Below are 21,133 nucleotides of genomic sequence, written 5' to 3'. Positions count from 1 at the left end.
CTGTGGTCCGTTTACCGAACAGATGGACTAAGTATATATTTATTTCTTTTGTAGCGTCAAAAGTGGCCATAGATGCCAAAACCGAGGTCGACTTTCGCACTAACGTCATGACGAAACCTAACAAGCGAAGAATTCGGAGGACGTTCGAAACCGGGCTGTGGGTCCAAATGAGGACCAGCCCGAGCCAGTTGCAAATCCACGCCAAAGTCAACCGCCTCCAAATCGACAACCAAATGTACGATTGTATTTTCCCGGTGGTTCTAGCCCCCGTGCCTCTCCCCAAGAGCGTCGCGATCGACAGCGGCATGAAACCTTTCGCAGAACTAAGTATAGTGCAACTCCTCGTGAGAAACAGCTACGTCAAACAGTTCAAATACTTCAAACTCCTCATACAAGAGTTCCACGTGAAAGTGGACCTAGGTTTCGTGAATGCGCTCGTCGGGTTGCTACAACCGGCCGAGTACACCGAAGCAGAAGAGCAACAGTATTTCCTCAAAGATATCAATTTAGTCGATGAACCCCTCTACGCACACGTGTCGAGCCAGTCCCTACAAGAACAGAAGAGTTTCTACGACTTGCTTCATTTCTCCCCGTTGAAGATCCATCTGAGTTTCTCCATGGCGGCGGGAGGCTCGGCGGGACAAACCACCTCCACGCCGAACTTCTTGAACGTGTTGCTGCAAGGCCTAGGTGTCACACTCACCGATTTACAAGATGTAGTCTTCCGATTGGCCTACTTCGAGCGTGAGTACACGTTCTTGACTCAGAAGCAACTAGTAAACGAAGCGACGCGTCACTACGTGGGGCAGACCGTCAAGCAACTGTACGTGCTAGTGTTGGGTCTGGACGTATTGGGTAACCCGTATGGACTGGTCAGGGGGATCACCCAAGGTGTCGAAGATCTGTTCTACGAACCCTTCCAGGTACGTAAGTACTTATCTTGTAGTGACCTAGTAACACTTGTGGTAGGGCGCCATCCAAGGTCCAGGTGAGTTCGCCGAAGGGCTGGTCCTAGGCGTGCGAAGTCTCTTCGGACACACGGTAGGTGGTGCCGCGGGAGCCGTGTCCCGGATTACCGGAGCCATGGGTAAAGGTATAGCCGCGTTGACGTTCGATAAGGACTACCAGAGGAAGAGAAGGGATCAGATTAATAAGAAGCCGGCGACGGTCCAGGAAGGGATTGCGCGCAGCGGCAAAGGCTTAGTCATGGTAAATCTAAATCAAAACAAGTCGCCAATTAGTCACCTGATTGACTGCAGGGAGTCGTCGATGGCGTGACCGGTGTATTCACTAAACCCATCAGTGGCGCCAAAGAAGAAGGCGTAGGTGGGTTTTTCAAAGGTTTGGGAAAAGGAGCGGTGGGATTGGTCGCTCGACCGACTGCAGGAGTGATAGATTTCGCCAGTGGGTCCCTAGATGCCGTCAAAAGGTAACCCTTTTCGGTGAACGAACAAACCTAACGCGATTTTGTAGGGTAGCGGAGCTGGGTGAGGACGCTAATCGTCTGCGACCGACGAGGTTCATCCAAGGCGACGGTCTCGTGAGACCGTACAACAAGCTCGAAGCTCAGGGTTACAAGTTACTTACGGAATTAGAGAAAGGGAAGTATGCGTCGACGGATGTTTACCATTCCCATTTCCCGATTGTTGAGAATAGGGAGGTTTTATTGTTGACGGATAAACGCTTAGCTTATATCAGTCACAATGATATCTTCGGGGGATGGCAAGTGGAATGGTCGTACACGTGGCCTGAGCTGAAACACCCGCCGTCGGTGGTACCCAAAGGTGTAGCTATTACTTTCTCCGACAAGAAGAGGAAATTGAGTTTATTGAGCTCTAGCGACTCCGGGAAAATCATTTTAGTGGCTGATCCGGCCAAGAAAGAGGACATCTGCGCAAAAATCGAATCGTTAAGAGGAAACGCTTGAATTCAACTCGTTAATAATGTTTGCTTATTTATAGGTTCACTGAAAACTAGTCATTATGGACTGCCTGCTTTACGTACATCTTTTTTACTGATCCTTCGGCACTTAATTTTACATTTTATGAGTTTGCTTGTACGCAGACTTTTTATTTTCGAATATGCTTACTTTGTTAACGCTTTTGCATTGGTGAGATGTGAACTGAAATATATTGTTTTTAACATGGGACTTGTTTGAATAACACCCTCACACGAACAAATTAAAAATATATTTAATCTGACTAGAAACTAAGCTCGGGGAACGAGCTTATCACTTCGCGCACGTACGACGCTTGCTCCAAATCACGGGACGTCTGAGACACCCTGTATAGTACCGGACAATCCAAAGACACGCACACGAAATCGTCCATCACCCCAGTGCACGACTCGCAAATCTAAAAAATCAAAATGAACTAAGTTATAACATAACACAACCCCCCAAAATATTCGCATAAAAACATTTTTATTTCAGTGCTGATTTATTTATCTTGAATTTTAAAGTAAAGCCATAAAATATGCCGATTTAAATCCTTGAGTATCTTTTCTAGTTAGCTGGAAAATTTTATTTCATTTCTTTTTAATTTGTATATTTTCACAATTTTAACTACTACGGTTTTTTTTTTGTATCTAAATTTTAACATTCGTGAAGGATTTCGTTTTATTACATATAAAAATGGATTTTGCAATTATGGGGCGGAGCCTAATTGCAAAATCAATATTTTCTTATCGAAATTTTCCATTTTAAACATGTTTTAAGTTTCATGTTCAGAAAAGAATTCCACACATATCAAAACGAAAAGGCAAAATATAAGCCCGCCCACCCGCCCTGTTTCAATTGTGATGATTTTTTTCATTCGCCGTGAAGCAAGAGGGCGGAGCTTAACTGCAAAATACTTATTGCTTTACAGGAAATTAAAAACATGTTTTTGAGTATCCTGTCGTTCAAAGAATACTATGTATATTAAGAAAAAAGGCAAAATATATAACCCGCCCACCCACCCCATCTCAATTGTGATGACTGTTTTTATTTCCAGAAACTTAAAACACGTTTAAAATGGTAAATTCTTGTAGTTACACATGGATCTTGCATTTAAGCCCCGCCCCTCGATCTGAGAATGAATGAAAAAAAATCATCACAATTGAGATGGGGTGGGTGGGCTGGGCCTAATCTTTGGCTTCATTGTTTTCTTAATATACGTAGTGTTCTTTGAACAACACGAAACTCAAAAACATATTTGTAGTTTCTCGTAGAGAAATGGTATTTTGCAGTTAAGCTCCGCCTTCTTCGCTTACGACGAATAACAAAAATCATTACAATTGAGATATGGTGGGTGGGCGGGGCTACATTTTGCCTTTTTTGATTAATATATGTAGACTTATTTCGACTGTACTTGGGGTTTATGAATCCGCCTACCTTTTTTATCCAAGTATCCAGATTTTCACAAAAAAAAAAAATGCAAACTACATAGTGATATTTTATACCAGTATAAAAACACTGAAGTGTGTTTTTTTAGTGATTAAATTTGGAAATCTAGTAATGTTGCTCCTGCCTATGTTCAATACATGATAAAAATATATTTTTTATTTTTCGAAGAAACTGTATTTGTTCGAATATATAATTCAAGGGCAAGTCTAAACGACTTTAAACCATTTTATGATGAGGTTTTAAGCAAATCGTTTTCAATTGTCTATAGAAATTTGGGGATATTAAAGTTAAAATTTTAGAACTAAATCCAAAATATTCGCATAAAAACATTTTTATTTCAGTGCTGATTTATTTATCTTGAATTTTAAAGTAAAGCCATAAAATATGCAGATTTAAGTCCCTGAGTATCTTTTCTAATTAACTGGAAAATTTTATTTCATTTCTTTTTAATTTGTATGTTTTCACAATTTTAACTACTACGGTTTTTTTTGTATCTAAATTTTAAGATTCGTGAAGGATTTCGTTTTATTATATATAAAAATGGATTTTGCAATTATGGGGCGGAGCCTAATTGCAAAATCAATATTTTCTTATCGAAATTTTCCATTTTAAACATGTTTTAAGTTTCATGTTCAGGAAAGAATTCCACACATATTAAAACGAAAAGGCAAAATATAATATTATATATATAATATTTCAATTTTTTGGATAAAGATTTTAGTGTTATATTATTTAAAATAATTTTGGCGGACTTTGGTGTTCTATTTTTGGCAAATTCTTAGCTGACCTGTTTTTGAGTTGATTTTGGGACCCTGTTTTTTTTTTTGAAAAATTTAAAACAATCTTGAGGTTCTAGGTATTCCTGTTTGGAAAGAATTTGACACAGGATACATCATTTACTAAAATCAGTCTTATCTTAGCAGATACTAGCCCCACCCACCCATCCTCGCTTTTTTAGAGAGTATGTTATTTGTCAAAATCACTCTTATCTTAGCAGGTATCAGCCCCGCCCACCCACCCTTTGTTTTCTTGGAGAATATGTCATTTGCCAAAATCAGTCTTAACAGGTACTGGCTCCACCCACCCTCTGTTTTCTTAGGGGATATGTCATTTACTAAAATTGCTCTTATCTTAGCAGCTACTAGCCCCGCCCACCCACCCTCTCTTTTCTTAGAGGATATGTCATTTGCCAAAATCAGTTTTATTTTAGCAAGTATGTATTACAATTATTCCCAAAAAAAAACTTTCATGTCGCCCAGAGTCTACACTTTATAACGGCTGACTACGAATAACATTTTCCACATTGAGAAAGTTTAATGAGATGCCCCGCCCACCCACCCAAACTCCGCCTTAATATATCGCCCATTGGCTCTAAAATTAATTGCGAAATTAATTATCTTTTGGCTTTTCTTTGACCAACACGATTACTTAAGAACATGGTAATTTCTCGTAGAAAAATAGGGATTTTGCATTTAAGCTCCGCTCACTTTTGTCACAACGAACAAAGAAAAATCGTCACAATTGAGACAGGGTGGGTGGGCGGGGTTTATAATTTTTCTTTTTATTTTCTTCTTAATGTACATATTCTTCATAACAAAAGACTGAAAGCATGTTTGAAATGGTAAATTTTAACCTCCACATTTCTCTACAAATTTGCCATTTTAAACAAGTTTTCAGTTTCTTGTCGTGAATAGAAAACCACGTACATATTTAAGAAAAAATTTGCAATTACTTTTCACGATATTTGGCACCCAGTTTTCCAAAGTTGAACTAAATATTAAATATGTCTTTAACAAAAAATCTACCATTTGCGAAATTCGCCTACAATTTGGCCCGGAATTATCAACACGCGGTATTTTGTGAGTCAGCGAAATCTGTATGTGTTAGAATTTTTTGACAATCGAAAAAAATTCTTTAATTGCAAAAATTTCTTCGGTTTTAATTTCTTGAAAAATTCCTACAATTTTCTCATATTCGCCAGAATGAAATGTGGATACGATTTTTTTCGACCCATTTTCGACATTTTTCGAAATTTAACCAAAAACATTTTCTTATAGACTTCAACCTTTAAAAGTTGGTTCGGCCGCATTTCCCGGATGGCTTCTACAATTTTTCCAGAATCGTCGACTGAAATATTTCAATTTTTTGGATAAAGCTTTTAGTGTTATATTATTTAAAATAATTTTGGGGGACTTTGGTGTTCTATTTTTGGCAAATTCTTAGCTGACCTGTTTTTGAGTTGATTTTGAGACCCCGTTTTTTTTTTTTAATTTAAAACAATCTTGAGGTTCTAGGTATTCCTGTTTGGAAAGAATTTGACACAGGATACGTCATTTGCTAAAATCAGTCCTATCTTAGCAGATACTAGCCCCACCCACCCACCTTCTCTTTTTTAGAGCTTACCAAAGTAGCACCACGGAAAGCCTCCTCCCACAGTCGTACTTTCTCGTGAAGCACCACCGCGGTACGCTGCGGCCTCCTCACACACCTATCGCACAAACTCTTCTGAGTTTGCGCACTACAAGCCGCACAACTATTCGACTGGAAATACTGAGAGATCGTGTTCCTTTTCACCGGGGATGCGTTTCGCAAGTACTGGAAGTGCCTCCTTGGCATTTGGTTGAACCACCCAGTCAAGTCTGCACCAATTAAATTAAAGCACCGGTTGACTGGCGGAATTATCACTTTCGTGATGTAGTAGATGGAGTTCGGGCGCAAACTCGCATCGTTCAAAAAGTCGTACGGGCTTCGAACGAGCCGGATTAGGGGGACACCCGGGGGACCGCTCACGATGACGTAGGGCACGCGCTCGCCTCGGCGGGGTTCGTGCCGTCGGTCGAAGGCTGTCCACTTTCTATCGAATTTGATTGATCTTTTAGTCGCATTGGACACCAGACCATGGATAGGACAACTTACCGGGCAAGCTCTAGCGCCGGGACACAGGCTCCTGGTCGATATCCAGCCGCCCCACGGTACGCCTTCGCAAAAGTAAGATCCTGTAAACTTACCCGGCCGGTCAGAATCTTGTGGAACTGCCTCAGCACGTACTTCTTGACCAAACTGACATCCATCGTCTCGAACAAAATCCGGATGCACTTCTCCAACATCTACATACAACACACTGAAACACGGTATCACGAAGTCGACTTCGTACCTTTGCAACCGCCGGACAGCCATCCCTTCGCACCGTTTCGATTCCCTTCGCGTCATACACCGGTTCCGCTTGCTCCGGACTCTCGTACATGTACCCCACGTACCTCTTCTTCGTCTGCAATATACACGGCTGGTAAATCTTCTCCAGCTTCAACTTCACCGGGTCTGGGTTGGCATTCGTTACAGCGTCTGCAATTTTCTTCCCGATTTCGAAGGCTTCCGATCGACTTCTCCCGGCGATAAGAACAAATAAGGAGTCTGTGTCGCCGTACACCACTCTCGCGTGCCACTCCGGTGTCGTTTCCACCAGATCGATCGCCCTCTGCAGAGTCTCCCGTCCCTTGCTCACCACACTATCTGCTAACTCAACCGCAGGCATGCGCCCGCTGAAGTTGGCAGCCGTGTACCCGTAGGTCACATTCGCGATCAACTTCAACCCCAACTGTCTACTATGAAGCACCTTCTGGAGGATTTTATCCTCCTTGTTCTTTTTCATGGAGTTCTTGACCATCAGACGCGTCTCCAGGATCTCTCGGAGCATGCGCGGGAGAATCCCATCTCGGACCTTTTTCTTAACATACGCGACCCCACAAGGGGAGAAGTTCAAACAGTCCTCCTCCAGAAGTTTCTTTGCGGTTTTTCGAGACACCTTCAGTTGCGTCGCGCCGAACTCAAACGGGGTGTTTTTTCCTAACCGTGCCACTTTGCCCAAACACGTCGAAAAGCAGTAGTTATAGGCAATTATCATCGAAGGGTACAAGCTTTGGAAATCCAGGACTATGACTGGATCGACGTACAACTTGGATTCAGGCTCGAGGATTAAAGGGAGAAACTCGGGGGCTTTCATTTTGGCTCTTTGTTGCACGCTGGGGGACACCGGGATGTAGTTCAAGGGTTTGGCTAGACGGAGCATCATGGATTCGACCCGGAATTGCGACCCTCGTGACAGTACTTCGAAGAAGAGGATACCAAACAGACGCGCGAGTTCGCTGGTACGACCTACAAGGTCCAAGTGGTCTAGGATTTGTAGAAGACCTTGCGTTCGAAGGAGGTAGTAGGACATGGTTCTGTGACGGTACAGCGGGTGGTTCCACCACGCAGTTAATTGTTTGAAGGAGTACGAAGGCACTCTTTTGTGCAACAAATGGTACATAATGTTTTCGAAAGTATAACTCTGGAGGGCGATTTCGTGTCGAAGAAGCCTCCAAAAATCAAGCAGAATGCGGCCGGTGATCTTCAAACCCTCGTCTGAGTAACTCCGCGTTTTTTCCTTGATTCGAGACAGCGCTTGGAGAAGATCATTACCAAGAACTTGAGAACGCTCCAGAAGAAACCCCCAGGACAACAACTCGGTTTGGTACCCGGCGAGAATATCAGGGTCCCACTTTTGTACTAACTTGACGAACTCCTTAAAGAGTTCTTCTTCGTTTTCCACACACAGGATATCACCATCGACTTCAGCAACGCGAACTTTAACCCCAATCAATCCAGAAGTACTTCTCTTTTCGGGTCCATCTTCCTCAACCGAGAAAAAAATCGCTTGTACAGAGTCGTACGCAGGGTCTGGTCTTAACTCCGCTCTTGTGTCCACGTGCACTTCCACCACAAAAATCGTAACATACTGGTACTCATTGACAGCTTTAGCCTCTTGGAGATTCTCAGGGGTGACTTTAAACCCGTACGTGTTATCCAAACTCTTCCCCGTAATCCGACACGAGTCGTCCCGTTTTTTTCTCTTCCTGCTAGATTTCCCCAAAACGGGACTCTCACACTTCCCCGAGTTACCCTCACAGGGCGACAACGTCAAAGTCAACTCCATCTCACTATTATCATCCTCAGGACTACCCGGAATGATTACCCTTTCTTTCTTCGCCTCTTTGACTTCACTCTTCCTCGGTTCCCTTTGCCTTTTCAACCAGTCCTCAACCTCCTTTCTGGTTGGAGGGTGCTTCACGGGTTCGATAATCCGCGAATTCTCACTACAATACGACAACTTGATCTTGTTCACGTTTTCGCGGGTCCACTTCATATTCGCGGGCATTTTGGTCTTTCTGTAAGCGTCTATGCCGTCGTAGCGCGTCTTGCAGTCTTCCAAATCCATGATTGTCTTAGTCGGGATTTTTAAAACCCGGTGGCCCACTTCGATGCTCCCTGTAGCGTCCGCCGGGTCGCTGTAAAAAGGTGTCTGGTACCTCACGTGGGGTATGTTGAGTTGATCCAAACTACTCACGACCTCGGCTCGGGTTGGGGGACGCAGCACAGGCGTTATAATGCGGCGAGTTTTATTTTCACGGGTGTTGGAATTCTGGGATATAGAGTCAGGAGTGGGATACAAATCGGGCGTGATGGTGGTATCCAAGTCCTGCGGAGTGGATTGTGCAGATTCCTGTTCTAGGACCGGGAATAGGTCACTGGATTTCGTGTCGGAATTTTGGGAGTCTTGGGTGAATTTAGAGGAGCAGCCTTCCTTTGGTCTGTAATTAGTTTGGATGTCGTATAGTTCGGCGGCGGTGAGAGTCGGGACCATGTTTTTTTGGTCCTCGAATATTTCTTCCTCAGATTGTTCGTGATTGGTTTGTGGGGTGTCATCCGTGTTAAATTTTGGTTCGCCGGATGAAGAAAATTCTTCTATTGTCTTGTCTTCGCTAGGTGAAGAAACTGTATCGTCTTGTGTTGGACCTAAGCTCAATTTGGTTTCAGAACTGTGAGGAATTTGTGTCTTTAATTTTTTATTCCATGGGTTTATATTATAAATTCGTTCTTTGCTGGTAGATTTGTATTGACATTCTATGGTGCTTTCACAGATTGTGGTGTCTGCGAAACGAAAGTTTAGCTTTCGTTTAACTTGATCTACACCGGGAGGGTTTTTGTCGGGGGCCTGCTCTACACAAAAACAAATCAAACAATTAGCCAACGATAACGAAAGAGGTTTTTGAACAGAAAGCTCTGGGTAAAATTTTACAAAACACACTTCTCGATTTCGCACAAACTGTTAAATTTCCGATTCGTGCACTTTTTAATGGCAGCTGTTGCTAACATAACCTAACTTTTTATAGTCACCAACACGCTCGGGTGTAATGTCGGGTTCTTAGTGGAGCCAGGGCGCTTCACGTCCTACACCCCTTTGCAAATCATTGGATCATTTAGTTATTGGAATTCGTGCGAGTTAAATTGTGTGTAGTTGGTTGCCTACATTTGCCGCAACGGATGTGAATCATAGGGCGAACTCTAAAAATTTTTTTCTGACACAAGGAAGTATTTGCACCACTTTTGAAGGTGAGGAACGTAATCAGGGGGTGATGTAGAAGAGTTCTACGCAAACAGTTTGTGCAAAATCGAGAAGTGCGTTTTGTAAAATTTCACCCCATTTTCTAATCACGTTTGTTGCCAACACAAAAATTTCCTTGAATCATTAATAAGTAGCATTTGCGGTATAAAATGGTACAACGTGATCAATTGTTTCAGTTGGTGTTAACAAACAGTGATTTGTAATTATTAAATTAATAATAGTCGCTAGGACAGATTTTAAAAATTTATGGTACAAAAAACGTGAAATCGCTACTTTAATATTACTTCCTCTAACCCGTACCCGGAAAAAAAAACAAGTGACCTAATTTTTTTAAATATCAACCCAATAATCTTGCTCCCAAGGGACATTTTTGTGTATATTTTGTTAAAAACAAAGAATCAAAAAAATGTAAAATGGTCAATATCGTCGCAAATAAAATCAACTTCAACTTCCCGGAAAAATGTTGTAATAAACTTCGATGGCACACCTCAAACCATCAATTATTACTAAAATGGTTTTTCAATCTTTAAAATTATTGGTTTTTCGGTTTAAAATTTTTGGATTTTTCAGTTTTTCGATTTTTCAATTTCTCTATTTTTCGATTTTTTTTTTAATTTTTCAGTTTTTCAATTATTAGTTTCGATTTTTGGTTAGAAGCCTCTTTTAATTTGCCATTTTTTCAATTTTTCGACTTCTCCGCTTTTCGATTATGTTTCGATTTCTCGATGTTTCAGTTGTTGAATTTTTCGATGTTTTGATTACTCGATTTCTCGATTTTTCGACTTTTCAACTCTTCGATTTTACAATTTTTCATTATTTCGAATTTTCAGTTTTTAGATTTTCAATATGTATTTGCGAGTTTTAAAATTTAGGATTTTTAATTTCTCGATTTCCGTATTTTTCCCTCTTCAATCTTTCGATTTTTTAACGTTACGTTTTTTTAATTTAAAATTTTTCGATTTCTCGATTTTTCAGTTCTTCAATATTTCAACTCTTCAATTTTTCAATTTTTAAATTTGCCATTATTCGATTTTTTGACGTTTCAAATTTCAGATTTTTCAGTTTTTCGATCAATAATATTTAAAATTTTATATTTTTCGATTTCTCGATTTCTTGATTTTTAAATTTTTCAGTTCTGCGATATTTTCAATTTCGAAATTTTATTTATTTTTCAGTTTTTCGGTTCCGAGTTTCTGATTGTTCATTTCCTCGATTTTTCAATTTTTTGACGTATGGATTTTTTTCAATTTGAAATCTTTCAATATTTATCTTTTCGTTTTTGGCCTGCCTTTCTTTCTCGATTTGTGGATTTTTCAGTTCTTCAATATTTCTATTTTCCAGTTATTTTATTTTTCTGTTTTTGGATTTTTTAAATTTTAGATTTTTCGATTTGTCGATTTTCGATTTTTCAGGCCAATTTTTTGTATATTTTGTTAAAAACAAAGAATAAAAAAAATGTAAAATGGTCAGTATCGTCGCAAATAATATCAACTTCCCGGAAAAACATTGTAATAAACTTCGACGGCACACCTCAAACCGTCACTTATTACAAAAATGTTTTTCAATTTTTAAAACTTTAGTTTTTTGATTTCTCGATATTTCGATTTTTCAGTTCTTCGATTTTTCGGTTTGTCAAATTTTTAAATTGTGATTAGATTTTTCAGTGTTTAATGTTTCGATCCTTGGATTTTTCGACTCCCCTGATTTGGATATTTTGTTTTTTTTTATTTTTCGATTTTTCAATTTTTCTACTTTTGGATTTTTTAATTTTTCGATTTTTTTTTTATTTTTCAATTTTTCGTTATAATTTGTCATTTTTTCAATTTTTCAACTTCTCCACTTTTCGATGATCTTTCGATTTCTTGATGTTTCAGTTATTGAATTTTTCGATGTTTTGATTACTCGATTTCTCAATTTTTCAATATTTCGAATTTTCAGTTTTCCGATTCTTAATATTGCCATTTTTTAAATTTTGGATTTTTGATTTCTGGATATCCCGATTTTTCCTTTTTCAATTTTTCGATTTTTAAATTTTTCAATTTTTCGATTTTCCTGTTCTTCAATATTTCGAATCTTCAATTTTTTGATTTATTACTTTTTCGACTCCTCAATTTTTCAAAAATTGAAAAATTTGTCATTGTTCGATTTTTTGACATTTTAATTTTCAGATTTTTAATTTTTCGAGTTTGAAAATTTTTGATCTTCCGATTTTTCAATTTTTCGGTTCCGAGTTTCTGATTTTCTCGATTTTTAATTTTTGAACCGATGGATTTTTTTCAATTTTTATCTTTTCGATCACTGGTCAACAAAATTTAATTTTTTCTCTCTAACTTTGACATAATTGTAATGTTTTCGTTTAATTTGTCTCTGTGTTTGTAACAAAGAGCATAAATCTTATAACTTAGCTCAATTAAAAAAAATATGCATATTTGATGTTTGAAACAGAAAATCAGGTAAAACAATTTAATTTTTGTATCTTTAACGGCAAAAAGTGTAGTATTAACAAAAGAACAACCTTAAATGAGAAAAAAACAACGAATGTAGTTTAAAAAACGAAAAAAACAAAAGAAACAGCGAAGACCGACGTTTTTTCGGTTGCCTCCTATAGATTTTATTGGAGATCTCTCGCTTGATGGTCCCGCAGTATTCTGCGAGCATTTAGGTGTAATTTAGGTATTCCATCGATCTTGGTAACGTTTTTCTATCGACAAAATGCCCAGATGGATGCGTTCTCTATGATGGTAACTCACGTCGTCACAATTTTTGGGGAAAAAATCAAGGTGCGAGTGTATAAAATGCACTTTTAAGAATATGTTAATTTTAAATTTTTTATATGATGATAACATGTCTTCTACTTACTAAACGTAGTTTTCTTATTGTTTCCCAAGAAGTTTGTAGTAATTTGATTACAAAAAAATACACCTTATAGTAAGTTTCCTATTACTTAATAGTACGATTTTTGTATTTTTCAAAGGATAATATTTTAAGATTACTTTTAAATGAGAGCTAAGTTTTGGTTTAGCCCTTTATAATATCATTTAAAATTGCTAATTAAATAATAATTGACTGCTATAATAAAAGTTAGAGTTTAGCTGTTGACCAGTGATAATTTTTCGGTTTCTCGATGATTCAGTTGTTGAATTTTTCGAAGTTCTGATTATTCCAATTCTCAATTTCTCGATTTTTCGACTTTTCAACTCTTCGATTTTACAGTTTTTCAATATTTCGAACTTTCAGTTTTTCGATTTCCGAATTTTTCGTCGATTCAGCTTTGGAGTTTTTCAATTTCCCCATTTTTGAGTTCTTCAATATTTCGACTTTTCAATTTTTCGATTTTTTACTTTTTTGATTCCTCAATGTTTCAAAAATTGAAAAATTTGCCATTGTTCGATTTTTTGACGTTTCAATTTCCAGATTCTTCAATTTTTCGATAGTTTAATTTTTCAAAATTTAAAACTTTATATTTTTCGATTTCTGGATTTCTTGATTTTTCAATTTTTCAGTTCTGCGATATTTTCAATTTCGAATTTTTAAATTTTAAATTCTTCAGTTTTTTTGATGTTTCGATTTCTCGATCTTTAAATTTTTCGACTTCTCGATTTTAGATTTTGCGGTTTTTCAATTTTTCAATGTATGGATTTTTTTCAGTTTTTATCTTTTCGATTTTGGCCTACCTGATTTTTCGATTTTTCAGTTCTTCAATATTTCTATTTTTCAGTTTTTTAAATTTTTAAATGTTTAAAATTTTGAAGATTCCAGTTATTTTATTTTTCAGTTTTTGGATTTTTTAAATTTTGCATTTTTCAATTTTCCGAGATTTCAGTTTTGGGGTTTTTCGATACTTTAATTTTTTGAATGTTTGAATTTTAAATTTTTTAGTTTTTTCAAGTTTCGATTTGTCGATCCTTCAATTATTCGATTTCTCTGTTTCAGATTTTTCAATTTTTCAATTTTTTAAATGTTAGATTTTTCAATTTCCCTATTTTTCGATTTTTTCAAATTTCAAATTTTCGATTTTTTGTTATAAGCCTTTTTTAATATTGTCATTTTTTCAATTTTTCGACTTCTCAACTTTTCGATAATTTTTCGATTTCTCGATGTTTCAGTTGTTGAAATCTTCGAAGTTTTGATTATTCGAATTCCCAATTTCTCGATTTTTCGACTCTTCAACTCTTCGATTTTACAATTTTTCAATATTTCGAATTTTCAGTGTTTCGATTTCCGAATTTTTCGCCGATTCAGCTTTGGAGTTTTTCAATTTCCCGATTTTTCAGATTTCCGTTTTTCAATATTTGCGATTTTTAAAAGTTTGGATTTTCGATTTCTAGATTTCCCGATTTTTCCTTTGTCAATTTTTCGATTTTTAAATTTTTAAATTTTTCGATTTTTCAGTTCTTCGATATTTCGAGTTTTCAATTTTTCGGTTTTTTACTTTTTTGATTCCTCAATTTCTCAAAAATTGAAAAAATTGCCATTGTTCGATTTTTTGACGTTTCAATTTCCAGATTTTTCAATTTTTTAAATAGTTTAATTTTTCAATATTTAAAATATTATATTTTTCGATTTCTCGATTTCTTGATTTTTAAATTTTTCAGTTCTGCGATATTTTCAATTTCGAATTTTTAAATTCATCAGTTTTTTTGATGTTTCGATTTCTCGATCTTTAAATTTTTCGACTTCTCGATTTTAGACTTTGCGGTTTTTCAATTTTTCAACGTATGGATTTTTTTCAATTTAAAATTTTTCAATTTTTATCTTTTCGATTTTGGCCTATCCTGATTTCTCGATTTTTCGATTTTTCAGTTCTTCAATATTTTTCAGTTTTTTAAATTTTTAAAAGTTTAAAATTTTGAAGATTCCAGTTATTTTATTTTTCAGTTTTTGGATTTTTCATCAATTTTTTAAATTTTAGATTTTTCAATCTTCGATTTTTCAGGTCAATTTTTGTATATTTTATTAAAAACAAATAACCAAAAGATGTAAAATGGTCACTATTGTCGCAAATAATATCAACTTCAACTTCCCGGAAAATAATTGTATTAAACGTCGATGGCACACCTCAAACCTTCAATTATTACAAAAATGATTACCTTGACTCATATATATATACACAGCCTTTTCGTTCTTGGATATTCCATATTTTGTGCAATTATTTAAACAAATAAAATATATAGACATTGATATTGTCTTCTTTATCTTATTTGCTAAAAAGAAATATTTTTTTTTGCGACCTTGATAAGCATATAGGTCAAAAAAACTTATAATAACAATTTATAACAAAACGTTTACGCCCCAACAGCAAACAAAACAAGTAAATACTTTAATCACGTTACCGATTTTTCCGTTACGTGGTCTCGAACGAAAATACTTACCCAGAACCCGCCCATTGACCGCTGGCGAAGACACAAAAATCGGCAAAGCGCCATATTTACACTTTTTCTGCGTCGAGCGACCTTTCCCCTCATTCTCCTCATCAGACCCATCGTTCTGGCCGTCGAGCTGCGGTACCAACGTCACATCCAAACTATCATCGAACTCGTTGCCTTGCAAACTCTCCACGATACTTTTAAACGGCGTGGTCTCCGCCATAGACATGCTCAAGTCAAAATCGTTCTCTTCCTCGTCGTCCTCCTTCTGCACCTGCGACAAAATGCAATCCGTCTCCTCCTCCTCCAAGTTCTTCCTCCCCAAATCCTGCAAAATCTCAAACAAGTCTTTTGCGTCATCATCCAGCGTCGCGTTTAAATCAGCGCTTTCATTCAAACTTCCAGAAGATAAAGGGGAATGAACTTCAATAAAAGACGCGTTTTTCAGGGTCTTGTTGTGTGGGGTTTCAGCGGGGTAAACGCTTATACTGTCGTCGATTTTGTCTTTGGCGTCTTCATATAAGCACAACTTCTCTGAAAGCGCCTGTTTAAATAAAAGGTGGCTTTTCGTTGGTTCTGTTTGTGAAGTGACCAAGGTTAGACAGGTTCCAATCTCTGAATCTTCGCCTTTGTCACGCAGTCGTTGTTTTTCGTCCTCCCACAAAGCCGCAATTCCTGGATTAATCCCCAAATTGCCTTCAGATATTTCCAGTCTGTTTAAAATGTTCTCACACAAAGTGTCTGCTTCCAGCTCACACATGCTCTGCTTTGGGGGACTATTTGTAGAGTTGTCTCTGAATTTAACATCACTGAGGAGAATTTTGCTCATTCCGTGTAAATTGTAGTCAATCATAAATTGGAGAATGTAGGGTATATGGGACTCGTGTGGTTGGTATAAGCGGCCTAGAATCACTTCACTTTGAAGCATGTTGGCCACTTTTCGCACTAAAATTGGATTGAAGAGGAATATTTTGAAAAATTGGTGCTCTCGAGTGTGATAACCATAAAAGGGTCTGAAATATGGGTTATAATTTTTGGTTTAAGCAGTGTGCACACACTCACATTCCTGAAACTAGCATTATTTTGTACACATGTTGGGCAGTGGAGGAGGCTTGACCGAAGGAAATATTTATTGCTTTGTCTATGTTCACAGCAATTTGATATTTGAGAATATTGACATCTGCACTACCGTCGTATGGTATGTACAAATAGGGGAACACGCCGTGGACGTGCAGACATATTTTTTTGCCTGTAATTGTAGGGTTAGTTGGTGGCTACAGAGTGTGGGGTCCCACCTGAATCTGTTGAACCGAATATTCGAATGACTGGTACCTGTGAAACTGAAGAGCCTCTAAAGTCGGCGTACATCACATCCAGGTCTTGGACTGGTTGCGACATGTAGAAATCGACGTTTACGATTCGTACGGCACATTTGGACATGATTGTTTTTTTAATAAATAATATCTTAATAAAATGATTATTATAAACTATAAAGATATGTTACACACAAAATACACGAACTGTTTAAAACTGGCTTAAACATTAATAGTAAAATTAAAAATTAAAAATAAAAACACAACATAAAAGTGAGGTTAGATTAATGACATATGGCATCACATGTTGACATGTTTACAGGTTGTGGATTGGTTGATACTAGCCACGTGACCACAAGCCATGTGAGAACAAAAAATTTTTGAGTTAAAGTTGGCTCTTAGAGACTTGTGCGATTAATAAAAATCGCTATCTAGCCAGCCGTCTCTCATTCCCATTGTAAACAGTAGACGATTGAAAGACAGCTTGCTTTCATAAGATAAGTAAAATTTGAGTTTAAATCAACTGGATGAGTTTTATCTCAAAGATTACGCAAAAAATTCACTTTCTTTGTTTGTTTATTTTCCTGGAAAATGCATGACGTCATTTCAAAATTTATTCGATAAATATTATCGAAAAATACGTCTGCGATGAGGTAGGTACTATTTACACACAGATAATATCTTTAGTTTTTAGAAATGTTTATTTAGAGTGTTTGAAAATATGGTCGTATGAGCGGATTTGTTTTACCATTTATTTCAGAAACGGCACACCTAATACTGGGGAAATTTTGATGTTGCATTAGTAACGTTGCGATTAATGTCACATTGCCCATATCACTATCAATATATTTGACTGATTCCTAATAAAAATCTGACGTCACCTTAAACAAAGATATTTTGAAAAAAATGGTCGAAAGTTGTTTGGACAGAATTCCCTCGCACCGAAAGTACAATGAAACATTTCCAGCATTTTTGAGTTGAGTTTTTACTTTACACAATTTTGTGATGAACTCATCAACATTTTTGCAAGAACACGTACAGAGTCATCAAAATTGATTGAGAGAGTTGATAAACCTGAACTTGAATAATTTGGTCTATTAAGTTGTATAAAAATGTTAGCTGCAAGATTTGAAGGTTGAAGTTTAAAATTTCAAAACTCAGTGGCGTCTTTTTTCGTTTTTTTTTTTTTTGTAAAAATACTAGTTGTCAGATTTGAAGGTTCGGATTTTGGATTTGTTCGATTGCGTTTCCTAATATGCCTCTGTCTGTAGAGCAGAACACTTTTCTAGTGATGGCATTTCCGGAGTAGTACTCAAGACGAATTTGGGGCGTGGAATTGATTCGACAATCAACCCCCAGTTCTCTTGTCACGCCACTGAATTCATTGCCACATAACCTTAAACAAATCTGTCATAAGGTTGACAAACTTCACGGCAAAAACAGGGAGTACCAACTCTCTCAATCAATTTTGATGACTCTGTATATGAACTTGGATTGGTGTATATTACATACCCTCTAAGAAAATAAAAGGCGGGTGAACATAGCTAGTATTTGTTAAAATAAGATTAATTTTGGTAAATGACTGAACAATGTTAAGAGTAATCACTGGAATGAAGAGGGGATGGGTGGGTGGGTGTTACTATTGCATTCTTATAAAAGATTCTGTATGAAAAAGATAAATTTAGCCCCGCCCACCCACCCCGCTTCCATTTCAGTGACCTATTTTGTCTAGTTCGAATGAAAGGTGATCTCAATTGAAGAGAGATAAAATCGTTATAATAAGAACAGCATGTGTGGGCGGGGCTAGTATCTGCTAAGATAAGATTGATTTTGGTAAATAACATAACCTCTAAGAAAATAAAGGATGTGTAGGAAGGGCTAGTACTTGCTAAGATAAGACAGATTATGGCTAACGTCATACCTTCTAAGAAAATAGAGAGCGGGTGGGCGAAGCTAGTACTTGTTAAGATAAGATTGATTTCGGTAAATGACATATCTTCCAGGAGCGGCCTGTCCTATTAGGCAGGTGAGGCAATGCCTCAGCAATGAATTTGCTTGCGCTGTATTATTATTTTTATTATTTCTCGCCGATATATATATTTTTTCTAATACCTATTTTAAAAGTAAATGTGAAAAATTATTGTTATTTTTATCTTGGTAGGTGGATATTAGCTGTTTTGAAATTATATGGAAAAATTTGAAAGAATCTGAGGAAATCAGAAAAAGTCTGAGAGAATTTAAGGGAATGTGAGAGAATGTGAAAGAATCTACCAAAATCGAAAAGAATCTAGAAAATCTGGAAGAATTTGGAAGAGCCTGCAGGGATTTGAAAGGATTTGTAAGAATCTCAAACAATCTGAACAGAACAGGAAAATTTAAAGAATCTTGAAAATCCCTAAGAAAGAGTCGTAAAGAAAATTAATGAATCTGGAAGAATCTAAACGAGTTTGCAGGAATTTGAAGCGATGTGAAAAATTTTGAAAGGATCTGGAAGGATCTGGAACGATTTGAAAGGTGAAAAATTCTTGAGAATCTGAGAAAATCGGAAAAAATCTGAAGGAATCTGAAAGACTGAGAGAATGTGAGAAAATCTGAAGGAATCTGGGAGAATCTGCGAGAATTTGAGTGAACTTGGAACATTCGGAAAGAATCTAAAAGAATCTGAAAGAATCTGAGCGAGTTTTGAAGAATTTCGAGAATTCAGAAAAATCTAAGAGAATCTAAAAGAAAACTGCAAGAACTTGGAAGAATCTACAAGAATCTGTAAGGATCTGTAAGGTTCCGAATAGAACGGTGTCTTCGACAGAATTTGAAAAAATCGGAAGAATCTGAAAGAGAGAATTAGAAAGGAATTGAGAGAATCTAAAAGAATCTGGAGGAATCTGAGAGAATTTGAGAGAAATTAGGAGATTCGGAAAGAATCTAAAGGCATTTGAGAGAATCTGAGAGAAATTGGGAGAGTCGGAAAGAATTTGAAGGAATCTGAAAGCACCTAAGGCGATTTGGAAAATTTTGATAGCATCTGAAACGATTGTAACGATTGGAAAAATTTTGAGGAAATCTCAGGAAATTTTGATAGATTTTCTGGCATAGAAAAATTACACATTTTTGACGTGCTCAATGTTTATAAAATTTCGTTTTTTCCGAAAAAAAAAACAAAGTTAAATCAATAAAATAAATTGACTCAGACATTAATATTTTTGAGACACCCTGTATAAGCGAATCTAAAAATTATTAACGCCGTGATAAATCACATATTATTCAGCAATATTCTGAGGTGTCGTCATCAATTTTTTAGGGGGGATAAGCAAATACATTTTGACCAAAAATTTACCATGCTTATGATAACTTTAAAACATCTCCAAGATTTCAAAGCATTCCCTTTTGCAGTTCCTGATTAAATCAATAAAATAAATTCACGCATTCATTAACTTTTTTGAGATATTCTGTATAATCAAATCCAAAAAATATTAATGGAGTGATAAATCACAAGTATAGACTCATCATATTTCGGACATTTTATTTAGTTAGTAACCTACAGTGGCGTAACAATCAAACAGCGGGCCTGTGTTCTACAACACTGTGGGGCCCCTAATGAACAGCGAAATAAAAATATGAGTATAATGAGTAAAGTATGCGTAGATTGGAATTAGGACTTACGTTTTATTAAAATCATTTTACCTGAAACACTGAATTAAAAAAACAAAATACAATAATTATTATCTAAATACATATAATTAAAATATATACAATTATACATATTAGAAAAGGCGACCCGGCAGACGTTGTTTTGGCATTTCTAGTGAATATTTTGGTAGTTAAATAAAAAATTAAATTAAAATAAATACATATAAATATATTTAAATTAAATTAATTTATAAATTATACACAAAAATTTATCGTACGACAATGATTATATTCAATAGCCATTTTGCAACCCTATTGCGCATCTGTGGATGAAAGCAAAGTTACTCATATCGTTATTAAAAAATGGGGGTTGGTGGTAGATGGGTGAAAATTTAGGGTTATATGTATTTTTTGATGCCATATCTTAAAAAAATAAAAATAAAAAATGTCTAAAAAAAAATGGTGGGCCACCCTTATCACTTAGGGTTATAAAAATAGTTTACTGGACCTACTACCGAATATACCTACACGAAAAATTTCATAAAAATCGGTCAAGCCGTTTCGGAGGAGTTTGGTTACAAACACTGTGACACCAGAATTTTATATTAGATTATTTTAGAACAAATTTCATTACCATAAAAAAGGTTATACTGAGTGGACCTTAAAAGATAGACATATGCTATCGCGTACTTTTTTTAGAACTTTTAGAATGGAACAATTCCATCATACATGATTTTTATGTAACTTTAACCGTTTAAGCAGTGTGAGCAACGTAAGCTGTCAAAGGAGGAATAATTTTCCCGTTTTTCCGATATTTTTCATTGCTGCTCCGTTTTTATTGATCGTAGCGTGATGTTATGTAGCCTATAACCTTCCTCGATAAATGGAATATCCAACACAAAAAGATTTTTTGAATTCGAACGAATAGTTTCTGAGATTAGCGCGTTCAACGAAACAACCTCTTCAGCTTTATATTATAAGTAAGTATAGAAATATAGAA

At 36.5% G+C, this 21,133-nt stretch overlaps 2 protein-coding genes across 4 annotated transcripts in view; one reads left to right on the top strand and one right to left on the bottom strand.

Annotated features, from left to right (window-relative positions):
* LOC135127171 (intermembrane lipid transfer protein Vps13) overlaps positions 1 to 2,146 on the top strand; it is a 42,308-nt gene extending 40,162 nt beyond the window's left edge. For both annotated transcript variants that reach the window (XM_064053544.1, XM_064053546.1), the window contains 4 exons: positions 55 to 923; positions 970 to 1,209; positions 1,260 to 1,429; positions 1,474 to 2,146. In XM_064053544.1, coding sequence (XP_063909614.1) covers positions 55 to 923; positions 970 to 1,209; positions 1,260 to 1,429; positions 1,474 to 1,927 — 1,733 coding nt within the window. In that variant the 3' untranslated portion in view covers positions 1,928 to 2,146. The remainder of the gene's footprint in view (positions 1 to 54; positions 924 to 969; positions 1,210 to 1,259; positions 1,430 to 1,473) is intronic.
* Positions 2,147 to 2,174: 28 nt separating this feature from the next.
* LOC135127172 (DNA polymerase zeta catalytic subunit-like) lies at positions 2,175 to 16,956 on the bottom strand. 2 transcript variants are annotated; one of them, XM_064053548.1, is made up of 8 exons: positions 16,489 to 16,956; positions 16,256 to 16,442; positions 15,200 to 16,206; positions 6,540 to 9,421; positions 6,302 to 6,492; positions 5,789 to 6,239; positions 5,614 to 5,722; positions 2,281 to 2,354 (listed from the first exon to the last, which is right to left on the bottom strand). In XM_064053548.1, the coding sequence occupies exons 1-7, from the start codon at positions 16,631 to 16,633 to the stop codon at positions 5,657 to 5,659; spliced, it is 4,929 nt and encodes a 1,642-aa protein (XP_063909618.1). In that variant the 5' UTR covers positions 16,634 to 16,956; the 3' UTR covers positions 2,281 to 2,354; positions 5,614 to 5,656. The 2 variants fall into 2 exon arrangements, with proteins under 2 accessions (XP_063909617.1, XP_063909618.1); XM_064053547.1 differs by lacking the exon at positions 5,614 to 5,722 and having other exon boundaries at positions 2,175 to 2,354.
* Positions 16,957 to 21,133: the final 4,177 nt, after the last annotated feature.

This window comes from Zophobas morio, unplaced genomic scaffold (genome assembly GCF_036711695.1).
Source record: "Zophobas morio isolate AGI-343-1 ecotype UQ-CSIRO unplaced genomic scaffold, CSIRO_AGI_Zmor_V1 ptg000011l, whole genome shotgun sequence".
Lineage (NCBI taxonomy): Eukaryota > Metazoa > Arthropoda > Insecta > Coleoptera > Tenebrionidae > Zophobas > Zophobas morio.
Note: the sequence above shows the minus strand (reverse complement) of the source record. Positions and strands in the feature narration are given on the sequence as shown.